General features: G+C 54.8%; 3 protein-coding genes across 3 annotated transcripts in view; all 3 read left to right on the forward strand.

Annotated features, from left to right (window-relative positions):
• Positions 1 to 515: 515 nt before the first annotated feature.
• IUM83_11939 (uncharacterized protein) lies at positions 516 to 1,543 on the forward strand (the record flags this gene model as incomplete). Its single annotated transcript, XM_067936532.1, has 2 exons — positions 516 to 688; positions 1,114 to 1,543. The coding sequence occupies 2 exons, from the start codon at positions 516 to 518 to the stop codon at positions 1,541 to 1,543; spliced, it is 603 nt and encodes a 200-aa protein (XP_067792145.1).
• A 283-nt stretch (positions 1,544 to 1,826) lies between these two features.
• On the forward strand, positions 1,827 to 2,207 carry IUM83_11940 (uncharacterized protein; the record flags this gene model as incomplete). Its single annotated transcript, XM_067936533.1, has 1 exon — positions 1,827 to 2,207. The coding sequence occupies one exon, from the start codon at positions 1,827 to 1,829 to the stop codon at positions 2,205 to 2,207; it is 381 nt and encodes a 126-aa protein (XP_067792237.1).
• A 78-nt stretch (positions 2,208 to 2,285) lies between these two features.
• The window catches only part of IUM83_11941 (uncharacterized protein), a gene marked incomplete at both ends in the record, with an annotated part of 58,966 nt that continues 45,705 nt past the window's right edge, over positions 2,286 to 15,546 (forward strand). The window contains one exon of the mRNA XM_067936534.1: positions 2,286 to 3,347. Coding sequence (XP_067792119.1) covers positions 2,286 to 3,347 — 1,062 coding nt within the window. The remainder of the gene's footprint in view (positions 3,348 to 15,546) is intronic.

Raw genomic sequence — 15,546 nt, forward strand, 5'->3', positions numbered from 1 at the left:
AGCACGCTAGTGCAAAATCCCAGGATTTTCGAGAAATAGACTGCATCCCCTGACGAGATACGCGAAGTCAGGGCGTGTACCCAGCATTAAGTACATTAGACTGCCTATTACAGCTCCATACGGTTTTCCACTCATCAACTCTTTTTCCTCTGTTGTGGTGGGGCACATGACTTTTGACAACTTTAAATCCGGCGTGTTCGGTACTTTACAGCCATTGCATCATTCCACTGACGAGGAACCAGTTTCCAAGTACTGCTTTCCATCAATGCATGATACTCGGTATGTGCTGCACAGCTCCATTTGTCAAAGTATTCACGATTGAGTGCATCATCAAGGGTTGCTGGTTCATCAATCACACTAGCCGTAAGACAGCCGAAGTCCTGCCACAGCTTGCGCAGGTGGATTCCTTTCTCTGTCCCACGTCGCGTCAGCCAGTTAGGTCCCAAACCATCCATCGGAAACGTCTTTTATCGAAATTCAGCCAGAACAAGATTTTCCATTGGAAAAACAAGCCCATGGTTGCCTCCCCCGCAACGCACACCGTGAGCAGCGCCCCGACTGGGACTGGCTCCGCAGAAGCCGGCGTAGGCGCAGGGTCCTCCGCCCCGAACGACGGGCGCAGCTCTAGCGACGAGAGCGAGGAGGAAGAGGAAGAGGAGGAGGAAGAGGAAGAGGAGGAAGCGGAACAGTAAGCGTCCGGCTCGACAGGGGGATCCCCGGACTCCGGGGCCCAGGGCAATGCGTCGGCATCCTCGCCCAGCGGCAACTCGTCGACCCCGGCAAGCCAGCTGCATTGGTCCGAGTGCGGGCATCTCCAAGAGCCTGCAGGCGCTGAGTGTGGTTCGAGCGAGTGCTCTTCAAGCGCAAGGCCACCTCTCTTCCAGACAGGGCTCCTCGTCACACAAGGCACGCGCATACTCCTTCCCAGCAGAGCAGCCTTCGGACGTCACGGTGCGGGTCATCGGCGTCCCGGCGGCGGAGAAGCAAAACAACGGCAAGATCTTCCTGCAGGATGGCTTCGGTGGTTTGGAGGCCCTCGTCCAGATGGAGAGTCTGGGGGCTAACGAGCTGATGCACCTGTACGACTTCTTCGAGGGATCACGACGTCATCAGGGACTACATCCTGACTTTGCGCGAGAACCCGCTGACGGAAGCCGGGATCACGTCCCAGCTGAAGAGCTTCACCGTCAAGCGTGAGTTAACGAGCATCCAGTCACAGTTCGACGCCAAGCAAGTGGCCTACCGGACGTTCAGAACGGTGTCTCTCCTCCGGGAGGTGACCGCCAGATACGACCGGATCAAGCGTCGGCTCGCAGAAGACGACGATGCTGAGGCGAACGTGGACCTTCAGGACGAGGCCCTCCAACTCAAGTGCGAGCAGCAATTCCAAACTAGCTGCTGGATCGAGAAGGTGGCGGAGCTCCAGAGAGAGAAGACCACGGCTCTGGCTCACACCCGCTCGGACTTCCACCTGCTGATGGAGAGCGGGAGAAGGACGTCAAGAGTCTGCGCGACCAAGTCCGAGATCTCAAGGCCGAGCTGAAAGCGGCACAGGCGACTCGGACATCGTCGGGGCCACGGTCGCGTCTCCGGTCAGCGCATGTGATGAACTTCCTCCAAGACAACGCGACGGTGAAGATGAACTGCACCGGCTTCGCGACCTTCTGGAACACTTGGAATCTGGAACCCAAGTGGCAGACGGTCATCACCGTCATGGCCAACGACAACCTCGTCTTCCAAGCGCATCCGTTCGTCCGGATGGATCCCCCTGCAGACGATGGCGACGAAGAGACCAAGGACCCCCCCCCCCGGACTCAGTCTTCAATTTGTCTCAAGACTCGTCTGCGAAGACGTTCGGATCCAAGCGCACGCGCTCGGGTAAGCAGAAGGCTTCGTTCAAGTCATCCAAGTCTGGCATGAAGGCAGCTCCAGATGTCGCCCATGACTTTCCGACGGACTGGATCGAGACTTCAGATGCTGGCTGTCGCCAGGAAGAGTCTCCCATGCCGCTGACTTCGGTGCAAGCTCAGGCACACCTGATTGACCACCCAGTCGTCTGGAAGAACCTGCGCGCGGACGTCCAGTTCCTGATGAAGGACGGTCTGGAATATCGGGATGCGCTGGACTTGATGGGTCAGGACAAGTATCTCCACACGAGGTTCCACCTCTACGACCTCGTTCTCATTCTGCTGTCGATGATGCATTGACATCATCTGGACACCACACCTTGGGCCAAGTATATTCCACACCGTTACCTGACTGTCGCTTCGACAGCACTGAACACCCTGATCAAGTGTGGCGAGTGCCTCCCGGAATGGGCCTCGCTCCCTAACCTTCACCCAAACGAAGCTGAGCTGGAAATTCTGGAGCTCGAGGACGACGAAGAGGTCGAACCCAAGGACGAGGAGTACGACCCACAGCAGGATCCAGATGACGGCGTCGACGACGAGCATGACGACAATGATGACGATTCAGGAAATGACAGTCTGCCAAGCATTGTAATGCGAACCTGCAAGCGTCAGCGTCTGAATTTGTCCTCGGTGGAGCCGGGTACACCCAAGAAGTCCAAGTCGAAGAAGCCTAAGAAGTCACGGTCTGAAGTCCAGTCAGGAAGCGAGTCGGAGTCCAACGTAGAGGTCAAGTCCGAGTCCAAGTCCAGCGCTGAAATCAAGCCCAAGAGTTCTAAGCGACGCAATTACGGGGTTCCGACGGCGCTCGCTGCCAAGGGTCCAGACAATCTGACGGCGGGCGAGGACCGGCTTATCGAGACGCCGGGTCCAAACGCGAACTCCTGGATGTACTTCGGAGTTCGCATGAAGCCGGGTGACCCCACTTCGCACGCTCCACAGCAAACACCCGGGTGCCTAGATTTTATTCCGAACCGCCACGACCCGGACCTCCTGAAAGAACGATGCAAGTCTGACGAGCTTCGTGACTTCTTAGGAACCCATCCCTGGGAGATGATGCTGAACTTGCGCCGGGCGGAATTCTACTTCCACCGTCCGACAAGTCTGAGCGACCGCGCGGTCAGGCTCGTCGAGGACTGGATCGTCTTGATGGTCGACAACGCAGAAGCGGTTTGGCACGCACTCCACTGGATTGTGCTGGATCGGGATTCCAGTTCTAGCTACATCCAAAGAGCGTGCGCCAGACGGATCAAGAATCACGAGAGCTTCAAGAAGCGAGTCGCAACGAAGGAGCGGCAGATGGCCAGGATTGTTCCCGCTTCTCTCTGGGACGAGCCCGGCACCTGGAAGTTCCCCAAGCACATGTGCTACTGGACCCTAATGCGTCAAGACCATACCAAGCCCAGCACCAACCTGCGTTACTTGCTGAAGGAGCAGATGGTGCTTCTGGACGCCCGCTGTAACGGGGTTACACACACAAGTGACAACAGTCACTTGTGCATGACAACGATCACAAGTGACAACTGTCACTTGTGCATGACATTTGTCACTTATGGTTTAACAGATAAATATCTGTTAAAGGTTTTAGATACATCCTCACATTGGTGTAAGTCACACCAATTGATACAATACAGTTCTCATTTTACCTAATCTAAGTCACTTGGAATCCTATCTTACTTAACTTATATTTGTGTATTCAAATATAATTAACCTAAGTAATTACTAAGTACTTAAGCTTCCTCATACACGTTGCGCAACGTGTAAGCAAAAGTAGTGAGTCAAGTTAGACCCACTACACCTGGTAGCACTTTGTAGTCCGTCCAACGACCGACTGCTTGACGTTCGTACGCGGTGTACGAACGCGGAGCCGAGAACCCCATGAGCACGGAGGTGCCCATGGAGAGCTCCAATACGCGTGCAACTCATGTTGCACGCGCGGACTGCCCCCACCTGTCGGATCCAGAGTGGGAAGCCCTCCAACGACTGTCAACAGTCATTGGGGAGGCGGCGATAGCCACAATGTTGCGTACGCTATCGCCGACAGAGCAACATGGTGTTGCTCTGGGGTTCATCATGAAGGAGCAGCGTGATGCTGCTTCCTCAGTTACGGCGTCGTCGGGGACGACACCGCGTGCTCAATCATTAAAATTGAGCGTGAGCAATTATGTAGGAAGAGAGGGAGAGCCTCTCCTCCGATGGCTTATCGAACTCGACACAGCCATAGCGGCTCGACTTATCGTCGACCCGCTGTCGAAGGTCGCGTTCGCCATGTCATGGCTTGGCGGACAAGCGAGGAGTTGGGCGTATGGACGCCGACTCTCCGATCCTACGTGCTTCAGCACGTACGAGATATTCAAAGAGGAGCTCAGACAAGCGTTTGAGCCCCCGCAAAATGAGTTCCGGTCGAGGGCGGAATTCCCCGACCTGCAGCAGGGTAAGCATGACGTTCATGCTTACGCGCAGCGTGCACGGTACTTGGTCTCGAACATCGTGACCAACCCGATAGACGAGGCGACTAAAGTCGTCACGTTCATGAAGGGACTAAGAGATGGGCCTGTGAAGACCTATCTCTTCCGAGAGTACCCGAGTACTCTCGAAGCTGCGATTACTCTTGCCATGCAAGAAGAGTTTAGCCTGCGGCAGGCTAAACTGCATGCGAGCGTGCCGAGGTCGCAACCGCGCCCGGTAGTGAGCACGGGATGTCCGGAACCAATGGACCTCTCGAATGCAACGGCTGCTGGTCACCAGCAGCACGGAAGTAATGTGCGATGCTTCCGTTGCGGAAGGATCGGTCACTTTGCCAGAGAGTGCACGGCTCCCGTGCACTACGATGGTGGCCGTCGTGGTGATGCCGGGCATCGCCGCGAACAAACAAAAACGCGAACATCCAGTAGGCGCGGGGCGCCCTACTTGTAATGCAGTCACGCGTGCCGACATTGGGCACGCGACACTGAGGACTACAGCCCCCAGTGAGACCAGATCTCGCTGCAAGAAGCAAGATGACAGGCCGAACCTAGTCATCTTGAAGGTAACGTCGAAGAGAGCGAGCGACTCTCTTCACGGGGTCATCTTGAAGGTAACGTCGAAGAGAGCGAGCGACTCTCTTCGCGGTCAGGTAGATTCGGGCGCGTCGAACAACGGTCGACTACGACTACGAAGCCTGCCGAGACTTGACTTCGAGGAGGTAAATATACCTCGAAGTCTTCTGGAAGTACGACTGGCAACAGGTGCCATCGTGAAGACCGAGAAGAGCGTCGTGAACGTGCGCTTCTCGCACAAACAACGGGTGTTTGTCGAACACTTTATCGTCCTGGACCTGGACGATAAGTTCGACGTTGTTATGGGCATGCCGTGGCTTGCACGGCATTATCCGGTAATTGTCTGGAAGAAGCGCACGCTCGTGCGCTTCGGTCGTGACTGCGGAACAGAGAGCGATGGCCCTGTTACCGCAGCGCACGCACCAGCAGGTGCGCGCGACTCGCCAGTCGAGACAGCGCTTAATGCCGCTGTCCCGGAATGCCCTAGGGGTGCGCGAGGATGTGCACAAGTGGGATCCACGTCAGCGGTGCTGCCGACGTCGGAAGATGAGGATGTGTCGGTTCCGGGAACCAACACCCACGTTCAAGCGTGTAAGGGACAATCCCTGACCCGAAGAGGTCAGGTCGACGACGACGCGTCGACTCCGGGAGTCGACGCACCCTCGGTCATGAGGGGCTCCGCCAATAACTGGCGTCGAGGTGACAAAGGCGTGTCAACTCCGGGAGTTGACGCTGCAAACAGTACGGACGGTTGCAAACGTCCCGTACTGACGCAATTTGTATGCTGTCGTGCAGCCGGGCTGCACGACGAAGCGCCATGCGATCAAGCCGGGCTTGATATCGCGCGCCCGCAGACAGGGTCCGCCGGCGAACAACTGTCCACGGCCGGGCCTGGACCAGAAGAACCACCGTGCGGAGCCGGGCTCCGCACAACAAGAAGACGGCGCAAGCGGAGAACGCTGCGCAAGTCTCGGTCCGGGACCGAGACGCAACAAGAACAGTCTGCTGGGCAGACTGCGGCGGTGACGCCGGACGTCGAGACGCTAAGCGTCTTGACGCGCACCGATACTGGATTCCAGTATCGCGAAATGGGACTCGCCAATCCTCCGACGACGGCGTCGGAGTTGACTTCGCTTCCAGCCATGAGCTGGAAGCGCTTCACACGCGACTTGCACGATGGACGCATCGAGCAGGTCTGCGTTCTTTCGAACAGCGAAAGAACGGAGAACGAGAGCGAAGAGCTGAGGCAGCTCTTCATGAGAAGTACCACTGAGAGTGAAGACACTCTCAGTGCGAAGACGAAGCGAGAGCGCTTCGAGGAACAAGGTTGGGACTCGCTGAAGTCGAGTCCCTATTACGAATTGTTGAGGGAGTACAAAGACGTACTCCCGGAAGACATTCCTGCGGAGCTTCCGCAGGATAAGGACATTCAGCACGAGATTGATCTCGTGCCGGGCACGAAGTACTGTGTCACGCGGCAGTGGCCACTGCCGCGAGAGCAAGTAAAAGCAATCGACGACTTCTTCGAAAGTCGTCGCAAAGCTGGACAAGTGCGGGAATCGAAGTCCCCGCACAGTGCTCCGACGTTCTGTGTCAAGAAGCCACAGGGCGGATGGCGCATCGTTCATGCCTACAACAAGCTGAACGATGCGACGGTACCGGCGCAGACGCCGATACCGCGAAAGATGTTATCATCGATTCGATGGCCGGGAGCACCGTTTACAGTGCTCTCGACTTGCGAGATGGATTTTATCAAATCCTAATGCGTGAGAGCGATATCCCTCTCACGGCAGTGAGCACGCCAAATGGCATGCTCTGGGAATGGCTAGTAATGCCACAGGGGCTTAAGAACGCCCCTGCGACTTTCAACAGGTGCGTGACGCACTTGTTGCGCTCGGTGCGCGACTTCGCGCCGAGCTACTTCGACGATGTGTTCATCCACAGCCGGGCTGTGGACGGGAAGACCGACGTAGAGATGCACAGGGTGCATCTCCGGAAGCTACTTGAGCTTATGCGAAAGCATAAGCCCTACGCGAACCTGAAGAAGTGTATCTTCGGGGCGAGCGAGATACCCGTCATCGGGTGTCTCGTAGGGAAGAATGGTGTTCGCCCTGACCCGGAAAAGGTCAGAGCGATAAATGAATGGCCAACGCCTTCAAGTGTCAAGGAACTGAGGCAGTTCCTTGGCTTGACCAAGTACTTGTGCAAGTACGTGGAGGATTATGCGGGCAAGATCCGCCCGCTGTCACAGCTTCTTAAGAAAGAAGCTGTGTGGAATTGGACACCCGATTGCCAAAAGGCATTCGATGCAGTCAAGCGGGGCTTGACTGAAGCACCGATCTTGGCAGTGGCTGACCAAGATCGTCCATTTCACGTCGTATGTGACGCATCCGACTTCGCGATCGGATGCGCGTTGATGCAGCACGATCACGAGGGCCGTGATCGTGTCGTCTATTACCAGTCGCGTCAGCTGAAGGCAGCTGAGCGTAATTATCCGGTACATGACGAGGAACTCCTGCCATGAAATATGCACTCGAGAAGTTCCGAGTGTATTTGCTTGGGAGTAGACCGTTTGTGGTCTACACCGACCATGCTTCACTGCGCACCGCAGTGAAGTCGCCACACATTTCACAAAGAATGGCGAGATGGCTCTCATCCTTTGCGGAGTATAACTTCCGGGTCGAATACAAACCCGGAAGATTGAATGAGGTGGCCGACGCGTTATCACGTCGGCCGGATTATGCAGAAGCTGCTGACGTCAATGCCATTGACGCCATGCGAACGAGCACACCCACGTCGTCTCTGTTGGACGACGTGAAGGCCGCGTACGCGCACGACGCGGACGCGAAGCTCTTGCTGGCCTATGGCACAACACCTTCTGACAAGGCTCGTCAGAAGTTGCCCAAGCACCTTCGGGCGCGTGCACACCGATATAGGGTGCACGAGGGACTGCTTCTTTATAATGCAGTCGACGACAACGCGGACCGCGTTGTCGTGCCAAATGACCATGACCTGCGACTCAGGATCATGTACGAGTATCATGATGCCCCGACTGCGGGACATCTCGGACGTGAGAAGACATACGTCCTTCTCACGCGCGACTTCTACTGGCACCACCAGTATAAGTGAGTGCACAAGTACGTCCGTGCTTGCGAGGTGTGCCAACGCGTAAAGCCTGCGCCGTTTGCGCAGGCTCCACTGCAATCACTACCGACTCCGTCGGAGTGTTGGAAGTCCATGTCATTGGACTTCATCTTTGGTCTTCCCCCGGACAGTGGAGGGAATACCGGTGTTGTGGTCTTCGTCGACCGCTTCAGCGAGATGGTACATCTTGCTGCGGTGCCGGCAGAAGTGACCGCGAAGCAGACAGCCCGTCTGTTCGTTGACATGGTGTTCAAACACCATGGCATTCCGACCGACATTGTGTCGGACAGAGACCCGCGCTTCACAGCGCACCTGTGGCAAGAAGTGTTTACACTTCTTGGGAGACAGCTTTCGATGTCGACTGCGGATCATCCGCAGACGGACGGCCAAACCGAGCGCGTGAATCGCGTGCTCGTCGACATTTTGAATAGCTACGCTCACTCGTTCCAATACTGGAGCGAGTGTTTGTCGATGGCGGAATTCGCCATCAACAACTCGGTGCATGCCTCGGCCGGGCATACACCGTTTTATGTGAATGCCATGCGGCATCCCCGTCTGCCGAGTTTACTCGGAGTGGTGGCTCCCACTTTAAGTGGGGGAGGATCTACTACTGCAACACAGCAGTCGCAAAAAGCCGCTGACACCTGCACAGTGTCAGCCGCGACAACAAGGAACAAGACAACCAGGTCTGCGCGGGGCGCAGACCTTGGCAGGAAGAACCAAGGATCAGCGCAGGGCGCTGACCCCCAGAACAAGGAAACGAGTCTGTGCAGAACACAGACTCCACAAGGAACAAGGACCACGGGTCTGCGCAGGGCGCAGACACCGCGAAGAACCACGCAGAGGCCGGGCCTCTAGCGGAGAGCGAGCTGAACGAGTTCAGCTCGGATGCGATTGACTTTATCAATAAAAGACAAGCCGTAATTCGGTTTGTCCAGGACACGATTGCAGCTTCTGTGGATAAACAGAAGCTGAACGCCGATAATATTGGCAGGGGCAACACAAATGAATTCAACGTGGATTCATTGGTTTTGTTATCTACTCAAAACCTGCCTAAACATGCAGTTTCGGATTTCGGAGCAAGTAAGCTTGCTCCGCGCTTCATCGGGCCATTCACGGTGATGGCACGCCACGGTAACGCATACACGCTAGACATACCGTCTAGCATGCGGCTCCACCCGACATTTTATGTCGGGCGGTTAAAGCCATACCTTCAGCACGAGCCAAGTGGCACGTCTGACCCGAAGAGACAGACTCGGCAGGGGAACCCCTCCTCTCCAGCGCGTTGTCGCGCTGGAGCAGTTAATACAGTCGGGCCTACAGCCCGACCGGCACGTTCAAGGCGGTCTGGGAGACCGCCAGAGCCGGGACACGAAGGAACAGAGCGGCAACCGCCGCGCTCTGAAGGTACTCCACGACCGTCACTTGGTCGTGGAGCAACACGAGATGAAGGTCAGCACGGCGTTGACATCGGGGCGTGTTTCCACCACCTCCGCCACCGCTGCGAGACGCACGCGGAGAAATTCGCTGGATCGTCCAGCGAATTGTTGATCATAGGAAAACAATCCGAGGTCCGGATTGTTTTCGAATTCGTTGGAGAGGTTTCCCTCCCCAACACGACACGTGGGAACCACGGAACGTCCTGATGGAAGACGTTCCGGACATGGTGAAGGAGTACGAAACCCAACACGCACTACCAGCAAGAAGATAGTGCGAGCGCTGTAGTAATCTACAACGCCTGACGACTCGCGTGCTAGATAATTAGCACGGAGATCATTGAAGCTCTCAGGTATACATATAGTATACCTGTTGTGGTCGCGGTTGCGAATATGCACCGCCACCTGGACGGACAGTGCGCATGGCGCACGGACACCAGCCTCCACCGCAACAGCGTGGAGTTGCTAATACTTGCCACTTCGAGAAGGACTCGAAGTGCTTTGGCGCTTGCTGACCCGATCACGGTAAGCAACAGAAATTCGCTTAGAGATGTCGACGCATAGACGCGGTCGACATCGAAGAATCGTACACAGACACTGTGTTGTCTGTCCCCGTGGTAGCGGCGCACCTCGCGCTACCGCGCATTGTACACAGCAACAGAGAGTTTACACTCTGTTGCAATGGTGGTCTTCAGCTTGACCGTGCTCATTGCGGATGAGCACGGGAATCCCAGCACAAACAATTGACAAGCAGTCAATATTAATTGACGTGTCGAGACCGACACGTCTAAGCTTAACGGGGGGATGGTGTAACGGGGTTACACACACAAGTGACAACAGTCACTTGTGCACGATAACGGTCACAAGTGACAACTGTCACTTGTGCATGACAATTGTCACTTATGGTTTAACAGATAAATATCTGTTAAAGGTTTTAGATACTTCCTCACATTGGTGTAAGACACACCAATGGATACATTGAAGTGGACCACCACAGTGAGTGGTCCACACATACCCAAAAGATCCTATTGGTAGAAAGCAGCATCTTTCTACCAATCAGAGACATGCATATTAGCGGGGCTCTGACAGCCAGCCGCTGCCAACCCTTTCATAGATGATAGACAGTTTTAGCAGATTTTAGAGGAAGATCAATTTACAAGCAATACAGTTCTCATTTTACCTTAAACTACCTACTTGGTGTTTTATTTGATTTATATTATACTTGTGGACTCAAGTATAATTAATTCAAATTATTAATAAACTCCTACGCTTCCTCATACACGTAGCGCGACGTGTAAGCTAAAGTAGCGAGCCAAAGTAGGCCCACTACACCCGCGATCCGGCCCGCGCTCAGCGGGGACTCTGTTCCTCAGACGACGAGCGTATCGCTCATCTTCCGGAGGAAGTCCGCCGCAGGTTGAGCCCGGATGGACAGCGCGATCAGATTGATGTGGCGATGCTCGCTTGAATCTTTCCGGCGAACCCGTTATCGTCCTGTAGCCAACGCACTATATCCCACGCACGGCCCTTAGTGGATGGGAGGGGGCAGTTGGCTTCAAGGAACCGTTGCTTCAACAAGAACGGGCTCGGAGAGCATGGACATACTCTCGGCCGAAGCCCCAGGCCTCAGATGAAGGTCTCAGCCACTTGGCTGAGACTGCTGTGACTCTGAAACCACGGTGACGGAAGGTGAATATGGATTGGCTTGACTCCTGTGAAGCTTGGATTGCGGTCACCCCGCTGAGCTACGCTGAGCTCAGACGTCCTGGATAGACACCTGTTGATGGCTGGATGCGCGGTAAACAGAGCCGACCAGGTCTCAGCTGAACTCGCTGCGGCTTGACTGATAGTCGGTCAGCTTTGGTGATATAGGCGCTGAGGTCCTTAAGTCTCAGCTGGAAGAACTGAAGTCCCGGGACTCAGCTTGGATCACTGAGACTAGCTGGTCTCAGCCGAAGCCAGTTGGTTTCAGATCTCACTACTCTGAGCATGGGTGGTCTCAGCCGGAACAGGTGGAATCTGTATGTCTCGGCTCAAATGCTTCAGCGGGATGTGCTTGGGCTCAGCGGACGCTCCAGAGTCTCAGTTTGGCGACCCAGGTCTCAGATGATGCGGACACTGGTGGACATTTATGCCGGGGGTCTCAGTTGGAATCTCGCCTGAGACTATGGGGCTCAGAGTCGCCGATGGGTACACAGTGAATGCGCGCTGCTGGAGGGGCGCGTCATCAAATGATGACGGACCCATATATCAGTCGGAACGGGACCAGCTGTACCCAGATTACGACACACTTTCGGCCAATGAGTCACCGGGGCTCAGCTGCTTCGTTGAAGCTTTGCTGAACCCATGCCTAACCACACTGGATCTCGCTGAGCTCGGCCCTTTGTTGGCTGAAACTCAGGTTGAAGCGCCGAATGCCTTAGGCACACTGGCAGCTCTCAGGATGATCTTAGCGCTCTTTGTGGGTGCTCTTCGAACGGCGCCGTGCACCCCCACTTGATAGGTCTTTGTTTGCATGTGTAATAATTAAATCAGAATCGAATTTTCCCCAAAGGACGCAAGTGGGAGTGTTTCCTTGTGTAAAAGGGTGCCGAGGACCGGTTCCATCAAAACTCAACCCCATATAGTCTTTTTGGGTGTGCCTCGGTGTGAGGAGGAGCTTAATTAGCTATTTTATATTATTACGTGATCTGGACGACATTACCGACACGTATTTCGTATTTCCCTGGAGTGACTCTCCTGAGGTTTCGGTGGAGCGACTACGCGGGAGCTGAGATAGGCTCAAGTCTTCAGTGCGGTTGCTGAATTTCGATCATTTTGGAGCGTGGTGCGCGGGCGTCCCTGATTGCAAAGCGAGAACCCAGACTACGGACAGGCTCAAACCGAGCCAATTTTCTCGGGACCACTCTAGGTCTGAGGGGCGAGTGAAGACCTGTGGAAGCGGCTCTCAGCTGGAACCGCCAGAGGAAGTGAAGATGCCGCGGAGACCAGGTCCAAGGTCTCGGAAGAGTGGACAAGTTACGTGTGGAGTGTCGTGTTTTGTATTGGAGAATACCCGGGGCAGATTGGGTTGGACACGTGCGAGCTCAGACCTGTTAAGTGGGGAGCAGGTTTCGTTTGGGGAGTTCTGGAGGCATCTGAAGTGGGAACAAGGTTGCTGTGGCTGGCTGACGTCTGGGTCCAAAGCGTAGCCCTAGGAAGAACCGTCAAGGGGATCGCAAGTGAGGTACACACGCCGCGCCTGACCAAGGACCGGAGCTGGGAAGTTTTATCCGAATCGTTGTTGGGCTTAGTTGAGGTATTTCAGCTTAGACCCCAAGACGCTGAGCCTTCTGTGCTCTAGGCCGACGGTCGGCGATCTACGTTTATTCAAGGTTCGATCTGGAAAACCGGGAATTTACCCACACCCCGCCACATTGAAGGCAAGCTTCTGGGTCAGGTCATCTGCGCAGCGCCTGCATTTCTCATGCATATTCATTCTGAATGCAATCGCGTTTACCTTTTCACCTTGTCTTCTTGCTATCGTTTCCAACACATAGTCCTGTCATCTTCCAAACTCCAAAGTCCTAACACTCTTAACTCCAAAGTCCACTGTCGAAACGTTCCATAACTTCCGCAACCGTAAACTCCAAATCACCACGTCAACATTCGCATCACAATCCCTGTCAGTTCAGAGTATTTTCCGTCGAGAGGTATACCCGCACAGCCGATTTGTAACGGGGTTACACACACAAGTGACAACAGTCACTTGTGCACGATAACGGTCACAAGTGACAACTGTCACTTGTGCATGACAATTGTCACTTATGGTTTAACAGATAAATATCTGTTAAAGGTTTTAGATACTTCCTCACATTGGTGTAAGACACACCAACGGATACATTGAAGTGGACCACCACAGTGAGTGGTCCACACATACCCAAAAGATCCTATTGGTAGAAAGCAGCATCTTTCTACCAATCAGAGACATGCATATTAGCGGGGCTCTGACAGCCAGCCGCTGCCAACCCTTTCATAGATGATAGACAGTTTTAGCAGATTTTAGAGGAAGATCAATTTACAAGCAATACAGTTCTCATTTTACCTTAAACTACCTACTTGGTGTTTTATTTGATTTATATTATACTTGTGGACTCAAGTATAATTAATTCAAATTATTAATAAACTCCTACGCTTCCTCATACACGTAGCGCGACGTGTAAGCTAAAGTAGTGAGCCAAAGTAGGCCCACTACACCTGGTAGCACTTTGTAGTCCGTCCAACGACCGACTACTTGACGTTCGTACGAGGTGTACGAACGCGGAGCCGAGAACCACATGAGCACGGAGGTGCCCATGGAGAGCTCCAATACGCGTGCAACTCATGTTGCACGCGCGGACTGCCCCCACCTGTCGGATCCAGAGTGGGAAGCCCTCCAACGACTGTCAACAGTCATTGGGGAGGCGGCGATAGCCACAATGTTGCGTACCCTATCGCCGACAGAGCAACATGGTGTTGCTCTGGGATTCATCGTGAAGGAGCAGCGCGATGTTGCTTCCTCAGTTACGGCGTCGTCGGGGACGACACCGCGTGCTCAATCATTAAAATTGAGCGTGAGCAATTATGTAGGAAGAGAGGGAGAGCCTCTCCTCCGATGGCTTGTCGAACTCGACACAGCCATAGCGGCTCGACGTATCGTCGACCCGTTGTCAAAGGTTGCGTTCGCCATGTCATGTCTTGGCGGACGAGCGAGGAGTTGGGCGTACGGACGCCGACTCTCCGATCCTACGTGCTTTAGCACGTACGAGATATTCAAAGAGGAGCTCAAACAAGCGTCTGAGCCCCCGCAAAATGAGTTCCGGTCGAGGGCGGAATTCCTCGACCTGCAGCAGGGTAAGCATGACGTTCATGCTTACGCGCAGCGTGCACGGTACTTGGTCTCGAACATCGTGACCAACCCGATAGACGAGGCGACTAAAGTCGTCACGTTCATGAAGGGACTAAGAGATGGGCCTGTGAAGACCTATCTCTTCCGAGAGTACCCGAGTACTCTCGAAGCTGCGATTACTCTTGCCATGCAAGAAGAGTTTAGCCTGCGGCAGGCTAAACTGCATGCGAGCGTGCCGAGGTCGCAACCGCGCCCGGTAGTGAGCACGGGATGTCCGGAACCAATGGACCTCTCGATGCAACGGCTGCTGGTCACCAGCAGCACGGAAGTAATGTGCGATGCTTCCGTTGCGGAAGGATCGGTCACTTTGCCAGAGAGTGCACGGCTCCCGTGCACTACGATGGTGGCCGTCGTGGTGATGCCGGGCATCGCCGCGAACAAACAAAACGCGAACATCCAGTAGGCGCGGGGCGCCCTACTTGTAATGCAGTCACGCGTGCCGACATTGGGCACGCGACACTGAGGACTACAGCCCCAGTGAGACCAGATCTCGCTGCAAGAAGCAAGATGACAGGCCGAACCTAGTCATCTTGAAGGTAACGTCGAAGAGAGCGAGCGACTCTCTTCACGGGGTCATCTTGAAGGTAACGTCGAAGAGAGCGAGCGACTCTCTTCGCGGTCAGGTAGATTCGGGCGCGTCGAACAACGGTCGACTACGACTACGAAGCCTGCCGAGACTTGACTTCGAGGAGGTAAATATACCTCGAAGTCTTCTGGAAGTACGACTGGCAACAGGTGCCATCGTGAAGACCGAGAAGAGCGTCGTGAACGTGCGCTTCTCGCACAAACAACGGGTGTTTGTCGAACACTTTATCATCCTGGACCTGGACGATAAGTTCGACGTGGTAATGGGCATGCCGTGGCTTGCACGGCATGATCCGGTGATAGACTGGAAGAAGCGCACGCTCGTGCGCTTCGGCCGCGACAGCGGAACAGAGAGCGATGGCCCTGTTACCGCAGCGCGCACCTGCTGGTGCGCGCGGCTCACCAGTCGAGACAGCGCTTTATGCTGCTGTCCCGGAGTGCCCAAGGGGTGCGCGAGGGCGCGCACAAGTGAAACACGCGTCGACAATGCTGCCGACGTCGGAAGAAAA

This window comes from Phytophthora cinnamomi (genome assembly GCF_018691715.1).
Source record: "Phytophthora cinnamomi strain GKB4 chromosome Unknown Contig37, whole genome shotgun sequence".
In the NCBI taxonomy this organism is placed as follows: Eukaryota; Oomycota; class Peronosporomycetes; order Peronosporales; family Peronosporaceae; genus Phytophthora; species Phytophthora cinnamomi.